Here is a 21,450-nt window from a genome sequence, read left to right as displayed (position 1 = left end):
GGCACCAAGGACTGCAGAAGACAAGACCTACAGATTTAGCATTTGGAGCTTCCGCAACAAAAAGCCAGCTCTCCATCAGTCACCACCATTCCTCAAGCCAACAAGTTTACTATTACATGTTGGAAAATTTCCTTAAAAGTCTGTTTATTGCTGTTTATTCTTGGCTGTCTGTTCATATTTATGAGTAAGTCACTGAAAATATGATTGTAGGGAAAGCCTGGGTATGAAAGAGAGAAGCAAAGCAAACAGAAAAAAAGAAAAGGCAAGGAGGGGTGAAAGGAAAAAAAAAAACTTAGAGGAAACAAAAACAACACAAAAAGCAGAAGAAAACAGCAAAAAGAAAAACACATTATCCTCAGAGAAATATGGGAAAAAAATGAATAAGAACAAGGTGCTATGAAGTAGAAATAATCAAAATATTGCAGCAGAAACAAACAAAATTAAAGGAAGGTTGGAAGATGAAGTTGAGGCAATTTCCCAGAAAATAAAGTTTGAGGACTAGGTGAGAAAAGTTGAAAATTAGAGAATCAGGGTGACATAGAAATTTCAAAAGAGGAGAGCCAAGAAGAGAGAGAGAAAGAAATTGTCAAAGGAAGACATTAATTCTCCTCCTCCAAGACCCCAACATCTAAAGTGAAATTAAAACATGCATGAAGGCAGATGATTTTGAAAATGCAGAAAAAGAGGGAGAAACTGAACATCTAAAAAGCTTTCTGAGAGGAACAAACAGGTATAGCTCCCAAACCTTTGTATGAGAATGACATCAAATCTCTCAACAGCAAAGCAAGTCATGGAATTATGCCTTCAAAGTCCTGAGTGGAAGATAATTTTCGGCATAAAATTTTACAGCTCCAACAATCAAGTATGAGGACAGATGAAGGCAGGCAGATGAAGGATAGAAACTTTTTGTCTCTCAGGCACCTTTTTGGGGGAAGCTTACAGAGAATTGTGTCAACAAAATAAGGGACTAAATCAAGGGAATGAAAACATGTAATTGTGGAAACAGAAACCTGCTCCAGGAAAGGGGCAAGAGGCTAAACACCAGAATGAATGCTGTTCATCAGGTCTAGACCCAGACTGGGAGGAAGACAAGCTTCCAGGGAAAAGTATAACTGATAGGTTATGAGATGCACTTTGACATTTGGAGGTAGATCTTCTGTGAGGGTTAGAAAAATAGATTGATAAGTATATAGAGTTTCTTTTAGAGAAAAATAGTAAAGTATTAGATTGAACAATATGAAATTACTGTTTTATAGATCAAAATTTTGTCCAACATTGGCTGTTTCGTACCTTTCAAGGTAACCTACCAGTGAATAATATGATGCAGGAAATCTGCGTCAAGAAGTCTAACAATAACAAAAACAAAAGAAAAGTTGGAGGAATATGTGAAACAAGATTGTCAGATATTGTTTTTGAAACTGGGTAATAGACACGTGGGGTTGGTTCATTGTCCTGTATATGTTTGACTATCCCATAGTAAAAAGCAGTAAAAAAAAAAAAAAGAAAGAAAGAAAGAAAATCATGACAACATAGAAATGGGCAAAATTTCAGTAATCTTTCAAACGCCTGGAGGAATTTCCACTTAGCAATGCTCCGATTAAGTTATAGAACCACTGGACACAGAAAAAGTCAGTTTTTGAAAGAGCCCATCTACACTGGATCATCAGTCACAGTGGGTTAAGCAACATCAGGGATGTTTCACATCCCCCATTTCATCCCTTCCTTTATACTGATTCCACTGATTCTAGGATTGCATTGTGCAACAAAACAGTACTGACAGCTGTTCCATATGCTTAGATCCAAAACTGAATAAGGCAATCATTTCTCACTGCCCGTCAATTACCTCCCAGTTCATTTCTCTTCTTGTCCAAACTAGATTCCGGGATTCATCATTCTATTCACACCCTTGTAAATATCCGTAAGCCCCTGCTCTATCACTTCTGCTTTTTGTAGCTGGCAACAACCAGCTCTGGAATGAACCCTACCTCCTGCCTTCTCTGCATCTGTACCCAGAGAACTAAATATTACTGGAGAAAATCACCTAAACCTGACAGGCTTAATGTTATATTTATTATTGCAAATCATAAACTGGCAATTTTACTATCGTTGCTGTCTTAAATGCAGCTAAGTTACTTTAAAGAAGCAAAGAGTAAAACCAACAGCCAGCTTCAAACAAAGCAATGGATGCCAGACACTCTCATGGTATCCATAAGGAACTGAAAAAAATAAGTGGCATGTTAGAATTCTACTCACAACAAAGATATTTTTCAAGAAAGAAGGTAAAATAAAAACACACAGAGACAAAAACTGAAACACAGTTCTCAGGTAACACATCACCAGCAGGCCCAAATTAAAGAAAATACTAAAGAACATTCTTTTGGCAGAATGGAAATATTCCTACACAGAAGCCCAGAGAATTTAGGAGGGAAAAGAGCAACAAAAATGGCAAATCTATAGGAAACCCGCCAAATACTGACTTTTAAAAATAATGTCTTATGAACTTTAAAATAGATCATTAAAATACACCACTATAGCATCTAAGTAAATAGGGAGATAAATGGCCTTAAAAGGTGCTATAGATCTTGCATTGTTGGAAAAAAGAATAAAGGCCTAAATTAATATCAAATTTTGATATGTTATGGTTGTATGTTGTATCTCCAGGAAAAGCACTAGTAAGAGAATAAAAGAATATACAACTTTTAAACTAATAGAGAAAAAAAGAATAATAAAAAATATTCAATCCGAATGAAGGCTAGAAAGAGGAAACATAGAACTGATAAAACAAGTGGAAAGAACACAGTAAGATATAAATTTAATTCTAAATATACCAGTAATTCCATTAAGCTTAAATGAACTAAACAGTCTAATTTGAAAACAAAGGTTATATGACTACATAAAGAAAAAAAACCAACTATATGCTGTTTAAAATGGACACATATAAAACATAATGAGAAAGAAACATTGAAAATGAAACAACGGGAAATTATTCAAACACATTCATAAATTAAGCTTGTATAACTCTATTAATATCAGATAAAGTAACTTTAAGGCAAAAAGCATTATTAAAGATAGAGAGAAACACTTTACAATGATAGAAGGCTTAAGTCACCAGGCGACTACAACAGGTCTAAATTTGCATGCATCAAATAACATGGACTCAAGGGCTTCCCTGGTGGTGCAGTGGTTGAGAGTCCACCTGCCGATGCAGGGGACGCGGGTTCGTGCCCCGGTCCGGGAAGATCCCACATGCCGCAGAGTGGCTGGACCCATGAGCCATGGCCACTGAGCCTGCGTGTCCGGAGCCTGTGCTCCACAACGGGAGAGGCCACAACGGTGAGAGGCCCGCGTACCACAAAAAAAATTTAAAAATAAAAAAAAAAAATAACATGGACTCAAAAGATATATAGAAAAAATTGACAAATATACCAGAATAAAAGAAGCAAGTCCACAATCATAACTGGACAAGCAGTCAAAAACAAACCCAGTATGGGTTTTACATAATATGATATGGCAAATTTGATTTAATGAACATACAGAACTCTATATCCAATGATTACAGAATATACATTCTTTGTAAGGCATAGAGAAGTTTTATAAAAATGATCATATACTGGGCCATAAAAACAGTCTCAACAAACTTCAAAGGATTGAAATTATATACAGGATGTTCTCTGATTATAAGGTAATTAGGTAGAAATCAATAACAAAAAGATACCTAGGAAAGCTAGATATATTTAGAAACTAATAAATATATTTCTACATAATTGATAGGTCAAACAGAAAATTACACTGAAAATTAGAATATATCTTGAAAAAATTTTTTAAACTGTATATAAAAACTTATGAGATACAGATAAAACAGTGCTTAGAAAGCAAATTGGCTTTTAAAATGGCTTTAAAAATGCTATATATTTTAAAAAGAAAGGCTAAAAAATCAATTCACTAAGCATCCATCTCAAAAAGTTAGAAAAAAGAGCAACAAACTAACTAAGAAAATTGAAGGAAGAAAATAATTGCAGCAAAATTATAACAACAAAATTAATGAAACAGGAAACATCATATATAGAAAGGATCAACAAAGGCAGAGGTTGATTCTTTGAAAGACTAAGAATATTGACTGATAAAGGCCTAGGGAGAAAAAAAACAAACAAAAAAGCCCAGACAACTAATGTCAGAAATTAAAGGTCAACAGCACAATTCATACTGCAATATTAAAAAGATAATAAGATTTTATGCCGATAGATTGGAAATTTAGAAAATATGGACAATTTTTTTTTAAATACAACTTACCAAAATTGACAAAAGGAAAAGGAAATATGAAAAGTCTTATAAGTGTTAAAGGAATTCAATCTGTAATTTAAAACATTGGGACAAAGAAAACTCCAGGCCCAGAATTAATTGGTGATGAATTCTACTATTTACAAAATAATATCAATATTATAAAAATTCTAGATAAACATAACTTAACTTTGACATTATAAGAAAGGAAAATTACAGACCCATCTCTCATGTGAACATACATGTAAGAATCTTAAACGAAATGTGAGCAAACAATATCCAGCAATATATAAAAAGGAAAATCAGTCATGACTAATTTGAGTTTATTCCAGGAATATAGTACTGATTATATTAGAATATCAATCAATATAATTTGTCCCAATAACAGAATAAAGGAGAAAAATCATATCATCATATTAATTGATATAGAAAAAGTATTTGTTAGGATGCAGTATCCATTTGTGATTTTAAAAGTAGAAGGAAATTTTAATAATCTGATAAATAGTACCTACAAAAAAACTTTTACCAAGTATACTATTTAAAAGTAAAATGTTGAAAGTTTGAGATCAGTAACAAGACATGGATGCCAATTATTACTACTACCTCTGCACAATATTTAAATACTTAAAGTCCTAATCAGTGTAGTGAAGCAAGGAAAAGAAATAAAAGGTGAAAGAATAGGAAAGGAAAAAATAAAACTCTCATTATCCTCAGATAATATTCAAAACAATAAATTCAAAAGATTCTTCATGTAAATTATTAGAATCAACAAGTCAGTCTAGCAAAGTCACTGGAAATAAGGCAATACACAAAACTCAATTGATTTTCTATATATTAGCAATAAACAGGAAAAATGCTTAAGAAGATAGCATTTATAATAGCATCAAAACTATCAAATACCTCGGGAGGAAATATGCAAGACTTTTATGCAGAAAATTATAATATACTATTGAGAGAGTTCAAGAAGAACAAAATAAATGAGAGATTTATCACATTTATAACATAAATTCTCCCTAAATTTATCTTTACATTCAGTGCAATCCCAGTCAAAAGTCAACAGGTTGTTTCGTGGAACTTGACAACTTGATCTAAAATCTACTTGGTAATGGAAGGTACTGGAATGGCCAACACAACCTTGACAAAGAGTTAGAATAACTTGTCTACCGGATGCCAGGACTTATGATAAAGCTAAAATAATTAACATGGCATGGTAGTGGTGCAAGGATAGACAAACAGACCAATGAAACAGAACAGAGAATCCAGAAAAACAGACCCATGCATATGATCCATGGACATTTGATCCAAGGTGATACTGCAGGAGAAAGATCTTTGCTTTATACTAATTCATCAACCTGCACATTAATATCTTATGCATTTTTCTATATATGTGTTGTAGTTCACTATAAAAAAAGTGTATTGATGATTAAAACTAAAAGTAATAATAGTAAAGTAACATAGAAGAATAAAATTGTTACAAACTACTATTATACTAAATATGAAGAAACCAAGTTTGTGTACAAACCAATTATTATACTAAATTTGAAAAGAGTGAACTCTGACATTAAAAGAGAAAAACTTTCAAAATGTGTTAAACAACAAAACATAGCTCTATGTTGTTTATTAAAAGCACCCTTAAAATGATCAAGAGTGGATAAAAATATAAAGGTAAACATAGAAATACCAATGAAATGTAAATTTAAAAGAAAGAGGGAGTAGCAAGGTATAAATTAAATTTAAAAGCATTAAAATGTATAAAGACAAACACTATGTAATGAAAAAAGACACTGTTTATGAAGATGACACAAGTCATATATCTGTAGTATCAAACAACACAATAGCAAGAAATGTAAAGAAAAATTAAACTGCAATGATAACGATGAAAATACAGTTATACAGAAAGACTTCAATACACCTCTTTCATGGGAATTCCCTGGCGGTCCAGTGGTTTGGACTCCACGCTTTCCCTGCCGAGGGTCTGGGTTCAGTCCCTGGTTGGGGAACTAAAATCCCACAAGCTGGGTGTGGTGCGGCATGGCCAAAAAAACCCCAAAAAACAAAAACAAAATACACCTCTTTCATAATTAAATGGATTTAGTTGTCAAAAAATACTGGAATGGAATAACATAATCAACACATTCAAAGACAGATAGGTAGATAGATAGATAGATAGATAGATAGATAGAGAGAGAGAGAGAGAGAGAGAGATGAAATCTCATATGCCTCAGAAAGAGAACATATGTTCCTTTCAGGTCTCTTTTACAGCAAACATCATTGGGTGTCTCCCTAACATCCATTCCTCTCTCTCTCTTCCTTCTTGATGCCAAATCCCACTTGTTAGAAGGAAAGCTAAAAATGCCAGATACTTCCCTAATATCACTTGAAGCCAGGGCATAGGCTTGTGACCTTGCTCTGTCCAATGGAACCTGTAGAGCAATCTGCCAGGGTCTTTTAAGAATTTCCTCTCTTAGAAGAGAAGGGAAAAAGTCTCACATTCTTCCTGCTTTGAATTGACCCTGTGAGGGTGTGAAGGACTTGCAGGCAAGCAGAACAGATAGGTCAGGAGGGTCCCAGAGAAACTGACCCCAGAACCCTAATATAATGGAGCAACTGGACCAACCCTGGAACTACCTGCCCCAGTTTTTTGGAAAGTGAGAAAAATCAGCCGCTTCATTAAGCTACTTTTAACAGATATTCTATTTCTTGCAACCTAAAGCATCCTAATTGGATCACCCATCCTAATTGATCTATCCAAAATAAATCACATCATCAGAAAGGTTTAACAATTTTTTCAAAGTAGAGATCTTCTAGGCCCCATTCTCTGATCATCATTAAATAGAAATAGAAATAAGTAATAAAAGGTGACTAAAAAAACATAACCACTGGAAGCTTAAAAAACACATACACAGAATACCATTGGATATTTGCTCAAAGAGGAAATAAAACATGAAAATACAAACTCTCCAGAAAGCAATGAAAAGAAGACTTTTTACCAAAACCTATGGAAGAACTCAAAAGATGTGTTTAGGGTAAATGCCAAATTACCATCTTTAATGTAAAAAGGCTAAAATTAAAGGCAACTACCACTCATGTTGAAGACTTAGAGACCAAGCAGCAAAGAAATAAAAAAGAGGGAATTAATAAAGATAGAAGTTGAAATTAAGGAATGGAAAACCAAAAAAGTAGAAATGATCAATAAATCCAAAAGCTGCCTTTTAAGATATACCAATAAAATAGATAAATTTCTTCCGAGACTGATTAAGGAAAAATGAGGAGAGAATAAAACTATATAAGATTAGGAATTTTCAAAGGAGATATAAACACAGATACAGAAGAGATTTTAAAAACTATAAAATCTATAACCACAAATTTGAAACCCTAGGACAAGTAGATAATTTCAAAAAAGAATTGGATAATTTCCTAGCAAAATATAAATGAATCTGGGAACAAGTGGCAAACCCAAATACACCAATTACAATAGACCAGATTGGAAAGGTGATTAAAGGCCTATCATTAAGAAAGCACCAGGACCAAGTGATTTCATAACTTATTTCAGCTAACCTAAGAACAGTAATCCCAGTATTATTTAAATTATTCCAGAATGAATGAAAAGGGAAACTTCCTAATACATTTCATGAACCAGCAGAACTTTTAACACCAAAACCTGATACAGTAACAACCCTCCCCCCCCAAAAAAAAGGAAACCATAATCTCACGTATAAGTACAGATGCAAAATTTCTAAATAAAACATTGGGAAGCAGTATTCAGCAATGACTCAAGAGAATAACACACTGTGACCAACTAGAGCTTAATTCAAGGAATTCAAGAGTGAAATTCAATGTAATGAAGTTTATTTACCAAAAATCAACAGCAAACATCATTCTTCATCATCATGGTGAAAAAATAAAGCCATTTCAAATAAAATCAGAAACCAGACAGGAATGTTTGCTATGGCTATTACTATTCAACATTGCTGTGAGGAGGTCTAGCAAATGAAATAAACACTGGATAAAAGAGACACTATTTTGGCTAACTACAGAATTGTATACTTAGGAAATCTAATAGACTATAGTTTACAAAAAAACAACAATCAAATCTAGTACAATTAATGAGAATATTTGATAAGGTAACTCTATAAGATAAATATACAAACATCATTAGGCTTTCCTTATTCTAGCATAAATACCCAGAAACAAAAATGGAAAAATATTCCATACATAATTGTGAAAAAAAGCAATAAAATATTGTTACGGAATGAATGTTTGGGTCCTCCCCAAATTTATAGCTTGATACTTCATCTCCAATGTGATGGTATTTGGAGGTGGGGTGTTTGAGAGGTAATTAGGTCATGAGGATAGAACTCTCATGAATGAGATTAGTGTCCTTATAAGAACAGGCCAGAGAGCTAACTAGCTCTCTTTGTGCCATAGGAGAATACAATGAGAAGTCAACAGTCTGCAACCCAGAAGAGGGCCCTCACCAGAACCTGACCATGCTTGCACCCTGATCTTGCACTTCCATCCTCCATAACTCTGAGAATCTGTTGTTTATAAACCACCCAGTCTATACGGTGCTTTGTTACTGAAGCCAAACTGACTAAGGCAAATACTTAGGAATAAACTCTGCAAGAAAAGCACAAAACTTAGATGGTGATAACCAGAAAATCACATTGAAGGATAATTTTTAAAATCTGAACAAATGAAAAGATATCCATATTCTTAGATGGAAAGATTTAATAACAATTCTCTTATGTCATAAAAATGTGCAATTAAAAAGCAAGTAAAATATGGGCTCCTAAAAGAGAAAAGAGACATTAGGTAAAAGCTGAGGAAATCTGAACAAACTATAGACTTTACTTAATACCCAGTACATCAATACTGGTTCATTAACTGTAACATATGTATCATACTAATGTAAAATGTTAATGGGGAAAGGGTGAGGAGTATACGGAAACCCTCTGTACTATTGTCACAATTCTTCTGTAACTCTAAAACTGTTTTAAAAAAGAAAGTTTTCTTTTTTAAAAAAACATATTTGTAAGACAATTAGGGAAGTTAAAAAAATATATTATTCCAATTAAATAGATAAAATTATCTTAAAGTTTAGAGAGAAAATAAATGCCCAAGAAAGCAAAAAAGTGAATGAAAAAGAATAATGAAAGAAAATATACTATAAAGCCACTGTAATTAAATCAATATGGAGTATTAGTATAGGAATAGATATATCAATCAGTGGACCAGAACAGAAAAGCCAGAAATAAAATCCAGTTTATATGAGATTTTAATATATTGACAAAAACATATCTCAATTCAATGGGGAAAGAGTGACTATTTAATAAATGGTGCTGGCACAACTCCCTATCCATCTGGTAGGAAATAGTCTCCAATCTCATATTATAAATAAGAAACAAATTCCAGATGGAGTAGATGCCTAATGTAATAAATAAAGCATCAAAAAGTTAGAAGGAAAGCTAGGAAACAACACACAATCTGTTTTTTAACCAGAAAGAAAAGATAGCCATATCTAAGTTTATAAAAATGAAAAACAATTTATGTTGTAAAAGCTACCATAAACAAAACTAATAGGCAAATGATAGATTTGGGGAATACTTGGAAAAGAGATAACAGATAATGAGTTAGTAGTCATCACCAGTATACAAAGTGCTGTTAAAAATTGGCAAGAGGCAAGCAATCCAGTGAGAAAATTGGTAAAGGATGTGAAAAGGGAATCCATGAGAACAAATCCACATAGCATGAAGATGCTCCAACTAACTATCAATTAGAGAAATGCAAACTACAGTAAAAAAAAATAATATCTCACTCTACACCAAATCAGATAAAAGAAAAATGAGAGTGCAACAGTACCAACTGCCAACAGGATGAATAGAAAAAAATGTAATTGTTTACAGCTGTTCTGAAAAGCAGTCAGGCAAATATTTTTAAATTAAAAGTATGCAAGACACTTCAACTAACAAAATCACACTCCTAGAAATCTATCTCATAAAAATAAAATCACCAATAAAATGTTTATTGAATCATTGCTCTTATTGTGGAAAAAAATAAAAAGTAACAAAATGAGTTCCCAGCAATAAGGTAATAAATAATGGTACATCTATACTGTAGAATATTAAGCAGCCATTAGAAAGAATGAATTAGTGTTACACCATTTGACTTGGAGGGATTTTCCTGGATGTATTTTTGAATGATAAAATGAAATGCAGGGACTTCCCTGGTGGTGCAGTGGTTAAGAATCCGTCTGCCAATGCAGGGGACACGGGTTCGAGCCCTGGTCTGGAAGATCCCACATGTTGCAGAGCACCTAAGCCCACGAGCCACAACTACAAAGCACACATGCCTAGAACCCGTGCTCCACAGCAAGAGAAGCCACAGCAATGAGAAGACCACGCACCGCAACAAACAGTAGCCCCCGCCTGCCACAGTGAAAGTGGTCTAGCGAAAGCCTGCTCGCAGCAACGAAGACCCAACACAGCCAAAAATAAATAAATAAATAAATTTATATTAAAAAAAAATAAAATAAAATAAAAGTGAGATGCAGAGAGGTGCATACACCACAATCCCATTTTTAAAAAGCAAACATTGAACAAAACCCCCAAATATATGTACACCCAAGTGTGTGTGTGTGTGTTGTGTAAAGGCAAACATGGAGACAAACATGGAAGGAAACACACACAGGTTGCTAACACAGATGACTGGCAGCATGGCAGGGAAGAAGGGTGTGCAGGGGTTGGAAAGGAAAAATGGGCAGAATTTATGATATGATTATGTTAAGGAAATTAATCAAAAACTTGCTACAACATGGATTAGGGTATAACATGATTGGCATGAGCGTCCATCCTCCATGTGGTCCCCAATCTCAAACTATATCATAGTCATCTGGCATTTTCTCATCCACTGAACTATTAGTTCTGTATAATGTTGCTCACAGTCCTCTCATTTGTGCATTTTGTGACCATCCTACTGAAAAAGATAATTTTTCCATTAACTGTTACCCCACATTTTATGAAATTGAATTTTGGACCCCACTCTTCAGGTTGCGGTATGGTTTATGCACAAATGCAAATATGTACCTATACATAAAGAAATTAGAAAAAATAAGGAATTGGTACTTATATATTTCTTGATTGTTGAACATCCATAAAGTAAAAAATACTAGTTACAGAAAAATATGCATGAAGTATTCTATTTCAGTAAAAGCATGCAAAACCCTAATTTTAAACGTACAATTAAGTATTTTTAAGTGAAAAAGAAAGCTTTGGATAGGATTCACAAAGCCACTGGCTCAGGTTGCATAAAGGGGAAGGAAGTAGAAAGGAGGGGCCGATTACTAACTTTGCTTTTATACCTCTCTATGTTTTATTACTTCACTTATTACAACAAGTAAAAAAGTATTGCTCTTGAAATCTGAAAACATTAAGTAAAGAAAACAAAGATAAATTGCAAATAATAAAGTAAATTGGGTATTAATGAGTAGCTACCTCGTAAGACATGTTGTGAAGATTAAATGAGACAATCCATGTAAAGTGTTTAGCACATTACCTAACATGTTGCAAATGCTCGATAAATAGGAGCAATTTTTATTTAAAAAATAAGACTACAGAGAGCAGTGGCAATTAGGAAGCTGAAAAGATAATGTCTTTGAAAATGACACTGTGTACACAAGGCACTTTTTTCCCTACAACTGAATCTGATCTCCTTTGCACTGCAAGGACTCATATCATGGTAACTATACAGCTCATCAAACACACTTTCATTGACAGTAAAAATAACATTACAATTAGATAAATAAGATACTTAAACAATACAAAGGAAATGGCAACTTTTTGCCTTGCAGGCTCTTTAAGAACTTCAAGAACCATCCTAAAGCACTATGCTTCTGTCACAACCACTTCTGATGAGAAACACTTGACCCTGGATGTTTCCCTCGTATTAGAGGAGACTGAACAGAACCCATTCCATACAGATTGGAGAGTGATGCTACTGCTCTTTCTGAGGGCCTGCCCAAGCGGGAAATCCATTCCTAGACGTAGAAATTCCACTCTCAACTCTGAAAATTTCTTTGCTGGTCTGCCTAAAAGCATGTTGGTTTAGTGATAATCTACAAACTAAATTTGGTCCATCAATTCTATTCTTATTGTACAACCAAACATTGAAATAAGTTCATAAGTTGCATGAGTGTGTTATTAGTCTTATTACTTACATGGAATTGACTTTATCTTCGGGGCCTTGCACTTGGCCTGTCACAGTGCCTTTGCTGGTATTCTTCACCCAGCCAACCACCCCTATTTTCCTTGCCTCATCTTCGGTGTACTGGTTTCAGGAGAAAACAAGAGAGACGAAGTCCAACATCAAAGGTCTGAATTTACAACATACTTGATTCTAACATTCAAAAAGGTATGGTCACAAAAAAGCTGATTACTTTAAAATATAGTCTATGCCAAAGATTGTGTAGTTGACCCATAGTAATACCTATATTTACAAAAACTTTCGTTTAAATGGTATTTTTTGTGTGTGTGCTAAATTCCACATTCAGTAAAGACAAGCACGTTATGAGAAAATAAACTGATGGTGGGAATTATTTCAGAAAACAATTTCCATGATGTGTTTTGGAATCCATAAAGCTCAGTTGCATTGCCCTCACAACCGGCTAATACTAAATTACACTGTCAATCTGGGTTTCAAATGATGATCACTCCAAGATTCTTAATCACTGAGCAAAAATATCCAGTTATGATCAACATAAAGAAGTGGATTAAAAGATTCCAGTGTTCTCTGTTGCTCTGGACTTGCCACGCAATTGTTATAATTGCCTATGAGTAAATTTATTTCTCCTATTATTCGTAATAGTTTTTTAAAATTCCTTTTCCTGATTCCAAATTCAATTATGCTACCAGCACATGCAAACCTAGAAACATTTTTATTTTGTATTACTTTAACTACATCACACTAAAATTCTTGTGGAGCCAGAATACCAGCATTTTTTAGAAACATGCTCTTCTCCTGTTTGGAGCCCAGGGTGACCAAGAGCTCTACACTCCACGTCCCCAACTAAATGAAGCAGTGCAAACCAAGATGATTATAGCTAGGATTGCTGGAAGGGCTGGGTTCTGAAAATGTCACGCCTTCACAGATAGCAGCGAAAAAGGAGACAATCTGAACTCCAGGGAATGCGACTATCTCAAAAGGCAGAGACTTGACTTGTGGGAACCTGTTAGAACCCTTAGAGGTTAGGAACAGAGACCTAGCTAGTGATTCCCAGCTCAAACAGTAGGTGAGAATACATGCCACGTTTAACTTTAAGAAAGGAGTACTATATTTTAAAAATTGATATTTTAAAAGTATTTTAAAATAAATATTTTAAAATAAATATCTAAAAGGCAGCAAGGGGTTTTAACTTTAAAAACCTAGGAACCACTTCCTTGTGCAACAATGGGCTTTTCTCATTTTGCAATTCAAGATATGTACCGTTGACTGGAGAGATTCTTCCATCCAGAACAAGTGGAAGACCCCATACTGTGTATTAAATATACCTAATCAAAATGTTTAATTGGATCACCCCAAGAGAGGTACTTTCGAAATTCATAGAAATATTAACGGAAAACCAGGAAGGTTGTAATGTTTTTAATAGACTACTTTTAAAAGACATCCTTAATAAAAATCTCAACCAGTAACTTGAAAGAAATACAAATATTTCTTCATTCACTGTCAAGGACAGGAAATTAGCAATAGATTAGCACTAAGTAGATAACTGCTCTGTCTCTGTGACTAAATAACAGTGGGGGTGGGAGGGAGATGGCAAAAAATAATAAACAGATTGGTGACTTACCATCCTGAAGCAAACACCTGTATAAGAGAAAGATGAAAAGAAATGTCAGGTTGTCTACCTTTAAAAAAAGTATATATTTCCTGACTTAGCTTTCATCTAGTTTATTAAATAGTAAGTAAATGAAATGAACAAAACCTTTAATATCTGAATGCATTCAGAAAGTGTTTTTTAAAAATTCTTTTCTTTTAAAACAAAAAGAGAAAAAGGAAGGTTATTTTTGAAGAAAAAGAATAATATTCTGAAACCAAAGTATAATGAAACGCCAAACTGCATATTCCTTCTATTTTAAAATGCTAAATAAAACAAAATAATTACTACAAGAACATTTGAGTGTGCTGGCATAAAACTTACCCACCCTCAGCTTTTAGAATGTCTTCTTTAGGGGCTTCCCTGGTGGCACAGTGGTTAAAAGTCCACCTGCCAATGCAGGGGACACGGGTTCAAGCCCTGATCTGGAAAGATCCCACTTGCCACGGAGCAACTAAGCCCGTACACCACAACTACTGCGCCTGCACTCTAGAGCCCGTGAGCCACAACTACTGAAGCCCGCGTGCCACAACTACTGAAGCCCATGTGCCTACAGCCCGTGCTCTGCAACAAGAAAAGCCATGGCAATGAGAAGCCCGCACACTGCAACGAAGAGTAGCCCCCGCTCGCCGCAACTAGAGAAAGCCCATGTGCAGCAACGAAGACCAAACGCAGCCAAAAATAAATAAATTAAATAAATAAATAGAATGTCTTCTTTAAATACAAGTACTAAATTCAAGTTTAAATGTAATAAAACATTACTATTTTAATTCCACTTTCTGGAAAAGGCAAAACTACAGGGACAGAAAACTGATCTGTGATTGCCAAGGGCGGGAGTGGGAAGGAGTGGGGCGCTGAAAAGGAGCACGAGGGAAATTTTTGGGGTGATTGGACTGTTTTATGTCTCAGTTGTGCTGGTAGTGGTGGTGGTTACATGATTGTATGCATTTATCAAAACTCATTGAACTGTATACTAAAAAGGGTGAATATTACTGAATGTAAATTATACCTCAATTTTTAAAAATTAGAAAAAAAATAGGCAAATCACAGGGGATAGATCAAATCAATCTCAGAGAGGTCAAAAGATATTGCTTCTCCAAACAGCAATTGAGTCTGATTAAGAGGATACAGAAGACAAGATCCGTGGCTTGGGTAATTTTATGTAGTTTTGTAAGCAGATTTGTAATAACAAGGAGTATCATTTGTTTCCTGAGGGTAGTGTATTGTGGTACCAAATGAATACGAAGAAAAAAAGAGTAGTGGAGCAAAAAAGACAGGATAGTATCACAAGTGAAATTCTTATGGGGCTATAAAAAATATTTTAAAAGATACCTATAGGGCTTCCCTGGTGGTGCAGTGGTTGAGAGTCCGCCTGCCAATGCAGGGGACATGGGTTCGTGTCCTGGTCCGGGAAGATCCCACATGCCGCAGAGCGGCTGGGCCCGTGAGCCATGGCCACTGAGCCTGCGCGTCCGGAGCCTGTGCTCTGCAACAGGAGAGGCCACAACAGTGAGAGGCCCGCGCACCAGAAAAAAAAAAAAAGATACCTATAAATGTGAGGGAAGGATGAGTGGGGAGTATTGATCTGAAGAAGAACCAGAAAGGTAATCTGTTATATAGATGGAGGGAAAGACATGAGTCAGTAGATATAAAAGGAATGGGCAGAAAATTCAAGAGAAACTTCAGGTTAACCAGACCATGTAGAAGAGACAAAACAGGCAGAACTGTGGAGAAGTGTGCAGTCATTTTTTCCTGGAGTGAGGGGATCCCAGAAGACACTGACTAAGCAGAGTTGAAAGTTTGGGTCCAGGCCTATTGTGCATATTCCCCTCTGAGTTTCTCAACAGTGAACAGCCCCAAATGATGTTAGCATTAAGAAAAGAAAGCACATGCAACTGAAGTAAACAGAAATTGGAAACATATAGTCCAGCTCTTTCCTATTCAGACCGGACCATGAACCAGAGGCACCAGCATCACCTGAGAGGTTTTTAGAAAATCAAATTGTCAAGCTCCTCCCCAGCACTAAAGAATCAGAAACTCTGCAGGTTGCATCTTGGAATCCAATTTTAACACGCTCTCCAGGTGATTTTTATGCCCGCTAAAGTTTAGAATCAATGGTTGGCTCCACCTTAAAGGAAGGTCTGGGAAAGGTTTGAAAAGGATTTATATTTCAGGTGAAGAATTGCATCGCAAAGGGGAAAAATCCAATCTTGTAGGGTACTGCAGGTCTGATGCATTTCTCATTCATGCTGTTCAAATTCGTGTTGGTAATAAATCATGTACTTGCATGTCAATATTGCCTCAGCTATTTTACAAGTCAACAGCGCTACTTGAAAGAAACCATGGACAATGAAAAGACAAAAAACCCTGTCCTGCACTCTAACTGGATTTGGTGCTGGAGCAGAGCAGGCAGCCTGTCACTTAGGTTGCTCCCTCCACCCTTACTACTTACTGCCAGAAACACCGGAGCTGCCAGAAAGGGAGGTTAACAACAAGCTGCCCACTCCACCATACTCCACCCCACTCCACCCCCGGTGAAGAGCAACATCCTTTCAACATTTATGAATTCCCAGCAGCCCTTCCACCATCTATTTACTGATGACAAAAAGGCCATTTGCTTAAGGTGACAGGATTTGAGGAATTTTTAAAAGAGTTATCCAATACATTGCAGGGTTAAGGAAATTACCTACTCCAGTCTGCTAATGAAATGTTCTTTTCACACAGATATAATCTAAGAATCAGGCAACTCATATATATATATATATATATATATATATTTTTTTTTTTTGCGGTAGGCGGGCCTCTCACTGCTGTGGCCTCTCCCGATGCGGAGCACAGGCTCCGGCCGCGCAGGCTCAGCGGCCATGGCTCACGGGCCCAGCCGCTCCACGGCATGTGCTATCTTCCCGGACCGGGGCACGAACCCGTGTGCCCTGCATCGGCAGGCGGACTCTCAACCACTGTGCCAACAGGGAAGCCTCACAATTCATATATTTAATAAGCACACTAGGGACTTCCCTGGTGGTGCAGTGGATAAGACTCTGCGCTCCCTATGCAGGGGGCCTGGGTTCAATCCCTGGTCAGTGAACTAGGTCCCACATGCATGCAGCAACTAAGAGTTCGCATGCCACAACTAAGGAGCCCACATGCTGCAACTAAGGCCTGGTGCAACCAAATATATAAATAAATATTTTTTAAAAAAATAAGCACACTTTTAGACATTCTGATTATTCACTTAACAAATATTCATTGTCTAATTCTGCAGAGAATGAGATGAGTAAATAAGACAGTCCTGCCATCTAGGAGCTTACAGTATAGTGAGGAAGATAGACAAGTAAAATGGCAATTAAAATGTAGAAGACAACAGGTACAAACTTCCAGTTATAAGATCAATAAGTACTAGGGATGTGATGTGCAACATGATAAATAAAATTAACTTATGCTTATGTTACATATGAAAGTTGTGAAGAGAGTAACTCATAAGAGTTCTCATCACAAGGAAAAATATTTATTCCTTTTTCTTTTATTTTGTATCTATATGAGATGATGGATAGTCACTAAACTTATTGTGATAATCATTTCATGATGTAAGTCAAATCATGCTGTACACCTTAAACATATAGTACTGTATGGCAATTATATCTCAATAAAACTGGGGAAAAAAGAAAAAAGAATAATAAATAAAACTTTAAAAATAAATAAAACATAGAAAAATTATGAGTTGAAAGATGTATAAACCAGGATGCAAGTGGGAGTTCACAGGACAAACAAATGACCCACCCAGTCTTGGGTAATTTTAGGGCAGGCTTATTGAAAACGGGCTTATTGATACTTCAATGATGAGCAAAAATTAGTATGATGAGAATGGAATAATATTAAAGATGGAAGAGCATGTGCAAAGTCCCCAAATCAGGATCATGACCTATTTGGATACCACGCATAGTTAAATATTCAAAACCATGTCATTGCACTCATTTTACCAATTATTTCTAGCCCCAAACTTCATTTTCAAGACTTGCTAAAAAATAGTTTAATTCTATTTCAACTGTTTCTAGAAAAATGGGTAAAAATGTTTGTATACCCTAGTCCAAGTTATCATAATCTCTCAACTAATCCACAGCAATGGCCCCCTTCACTAGTCTCCCTATGTCTAGTTCTGCCCTCCTACAGTCTAGTCTCCATAAAGCAGCCAAGGTGGTTTTCTTTCCTTAAGTAAAATCAAATCACTTCCTTTCCCAGCTTAAAACCCTCTGGTGGCTCCCTATCACACTCAAAATAAAATACGTTCTGGTTACCACAGCCTCCAGGCCCCTTTCTAATGCTCTGTCTCATCTCTTAGGACTCCTGTCTGCTCATTCCATTCCAGCCAAATTTTTCTCCTTTGTGTCCCTCAACATGCCAAGCATATTCCTGCCTCATGGCCTTTGCATTTACTATTCCCTCTGTCTGAACTGCTCTTCCCCCTGATCTTCTCATTGCTGGCTCCTTCTCATCATTCATGTCTCTGCACCAATGTCATCTCCATAGAGAAATAGTCCCTGACCAATTTATCTAAAACAGCACTGCATCCTTATATGTTTCCTGGATATGCATAACCGATTACCATATGATATTACTAGGTATTTATTTGTGTTTTTTTTTTCTGTCTTGTTCAACACTGTGTCCCCAGCACCTAGACCAGAGCTTGGCACATAGTTGTTGAATAAATGAGTGAAGGAAAAACCAGCTGATAAGTATTTAAGTGAACTGTTTTACTGTAGTAATTCATTATTAACATTGTAAATATACATGCAACCATACTGATTAGAGTTTAAGTTTAATTTCAAAGTGATGATGATAAATTTACTGCACTCAAAGCTGGAAAGAATCATAAGACTTCTGTGTTGATTCTAGCAGAACTTTACTGCTTTATCTAAATGATAATATATAGTTTGATGTGTGTATGTGTGTGTGTGTTTATATATACCATATACTAAAAAGGGTAGCAAGAAGTCACTACATAATGCCTAAGTTGACAAGTCAGGAAATATTAATATGAGCATGTTGTTTATAAATAATGGCTTAACAACCATAAGAACTGAAAAAAGAAATGGTTAAACTGGTTGTCTTACAGAACTTAGAGGACTTGGGATAGAAGACTAGAGCAGGACATGGCGGCTGTATTTGTAACTATGAATGGTAAGGGCACACACACATTTATTAAACAGATCTTAAAACAGTACAACTAAAGGATTGTCCTTTAAGAGACTTAATTTTAGGCTAAGTTCATACTGCTTGACAAATTGGGTAGATAATACAAGTGTTGCCCATTGCTTTAAGCAGTGATAAATGGAAAAAAAAATAAGACTGAGATAAATCATATGTGAAAGATTCAATATGTACTTAACAGAAATTTAGGTTGTCTTGGCTATAAACCAAATATCTTGAGACTGAGACCAGGGAGATCAAAGTCTTTCTGTAGTATGTCCTTTTGCATCACTACTTGGGAAAGACTACCAAATGTAATTACTATGCTGTTAAATGTATTTAACATATGAATATCTGCGACAGACACTATTAGTTGCCTACACAAAATCCGTTTTCCCCTTCTGCTTTTCTAACAGAATTCTGATTTTACTTGAGGCAGCAACATGCTCTTCTATATTTATCGATCTTCCTTATAAGGGGTGGTCCATGTCAAGTGGTTTTGCCAAATCACTGGTTGAAGCTTTCAAGAAAGCTCTTTGACAGGGGCTGTCTCAGCCAGGGGTTTCCTCCTTGTTCCCTCTCTCTTCCTGACTGTAGGGTGAATGTAATGATTGGAGCGATAGCAGCCATCTTGAAACCATGAAGGAAAGTCCAAGGAAATCACAGAGACCTTGGCAGCGACATCCCTGAGGGATGGGGGAAGTAGGGGATGGGGAATAACTGATAAAGGGAACTGTGGGGCAGGGATTCTTTTTGGGGTGATGGAAATATTCTAAATTAGATAGTGATGATAGCTGCAAAACATTGTGAATACAGTAAAAAACACTGTATATTTAGTATGTTTGAACACGTTACAAGAGTGAATTTAATACTATGTGAATTAGATCTCAATTTTTTTTTATGTCACACACACAAAAAAGGAAACAGGACTGTGACGTCATCCTTCCTCTCTCTGTCTGTAGAACAAGGACAGTCATTCCCCAATTTGCTCTCCATACAACATCCCTGACTTCTCCTATCATTCCACACCAAAAAACTCTGCTCTGCAGATCATCTTGAAGTACTACAACCAGAACTAAATAGTTGAGCTCCCTCTAGATGTCACTGTTTATTTCTGGGAGAGAAAGTTTCTTTGCCCATGTGATAGTTCCTTTAACGGGGAGAAATATCCACTAGTGTGTCACTCCTGGCCACTCTCTACCTGTTCCTAACTCCTTGGGGACATGCAGTGACTTATCTAATGGTTAAGTTTGGGAGGAGAAACATACACAGTCCAGGTGCTTCCTCTTCTTCCTTCTGGGAACTAGTTATTCAAAGGAATCATCCCTTCTGTTCTGTTGAGGGAGCCCTGCTGGTGCCTGGGTTGGTGTGTTTAATTCTGCAGTACAGATTATTACGAAGCCTACTTACCTGAAGATTGAGACACATCCCCCAAACTCTGCTTTACTCATTGTCTTACTTGTCAATAACTCACATAATGAAGACGGGTGTTGTTTACTGGGTCCCTCAACCACAACCCATATTTTAAAGCCTTAGAAGGAATGTGTATCAAGAGTTGTCAGGACCTCCAGCCCATTAACTTTGTGACGCAGTGAACCATGCAGGAATTAACTGTTCAAAGCTCTGGAATTTTCTCAGTCTTTCTGAGAGTCCCCATCCCTAGTCTGAAGCATTCTGTGCAACAGAGGGAGGTCCATATAGCAAACAAAGTGAATGTGAACACAGATTTTCTGCAGTTGAGTAGCACTGACTGGAACTGAGCACTCTCAGGACAGGGCCTGTACTGGAGAAGTTGCTTCCATGGGCTTCCGTGGCCTCTCTACACTGCTTTCACCCTGCTTGCTAAAGAGAAGGGAAGCTGATATGACACATGCAGTTTTTTTTACAGACACACTGCTCTGGAAACTGGGACAGACATCAGCCGCTTCAGTTATGAGAGACTCAAACAAAATATGCCACTCAATCAAGGCTCAGTCAGCTGCAACTGGACCTTGCTTTGTGAAAAGATGTGTCAGGGAGAAACTCTGAGGTGAATATTTGCAAAGCAAATCATACTTTAAATCTACAAAGAAGTATTGATGTTTAAAGAAACCATATGATGAATTCTAAACATCAGG

General features: G+C 36.1%; 1 protein-coding gene across 2 annotated transcripts in view; it reads right to left on the bottom strand.

The window, feature by feature from the left end:
* Positions 1 to 21,450, bottom strand: part of ACYP2 (acylphosphatase 2) — a 175,327-nt gene that overhangs the window by 146,656 nt on the left and 7,221 nt on the right. For both annotated transcript variants that reach the window (XM_082672872.1, XM_082672873.1), the window contains exons 2-3: positions 14,120 to 14,136; positions 12,494 to 12,603 (exon numbers count right to left, since the gene is read on the bottom strand). In XM_082672872.1, coding sequence (XP_082528998.1) covers positions 12,494 to 12,603; positions 14,120 to 14,136 — 127 coding nt within the window. The remainder of the gene's footprint in view (positions 1 to 12,493; positions 12,604 to 14,119; positions 14,137 to 21,450) is intronic.

Source organism: Grampus griseus (genome assembly GCF_964374135.1).
Source record: "Grampus griseus genome assembly, chromosome: 15".
Classification (NCBI taxonomy): domain Eukaryota; kingdom Metazoa; phylum Chordata; class Mammalia; order Artiodactyla; family Delphinidae; genus Grampus; species Grampus griseus.
This window is presented reverse-complemented; position numbering and strand designations above follow the sequence as displayed.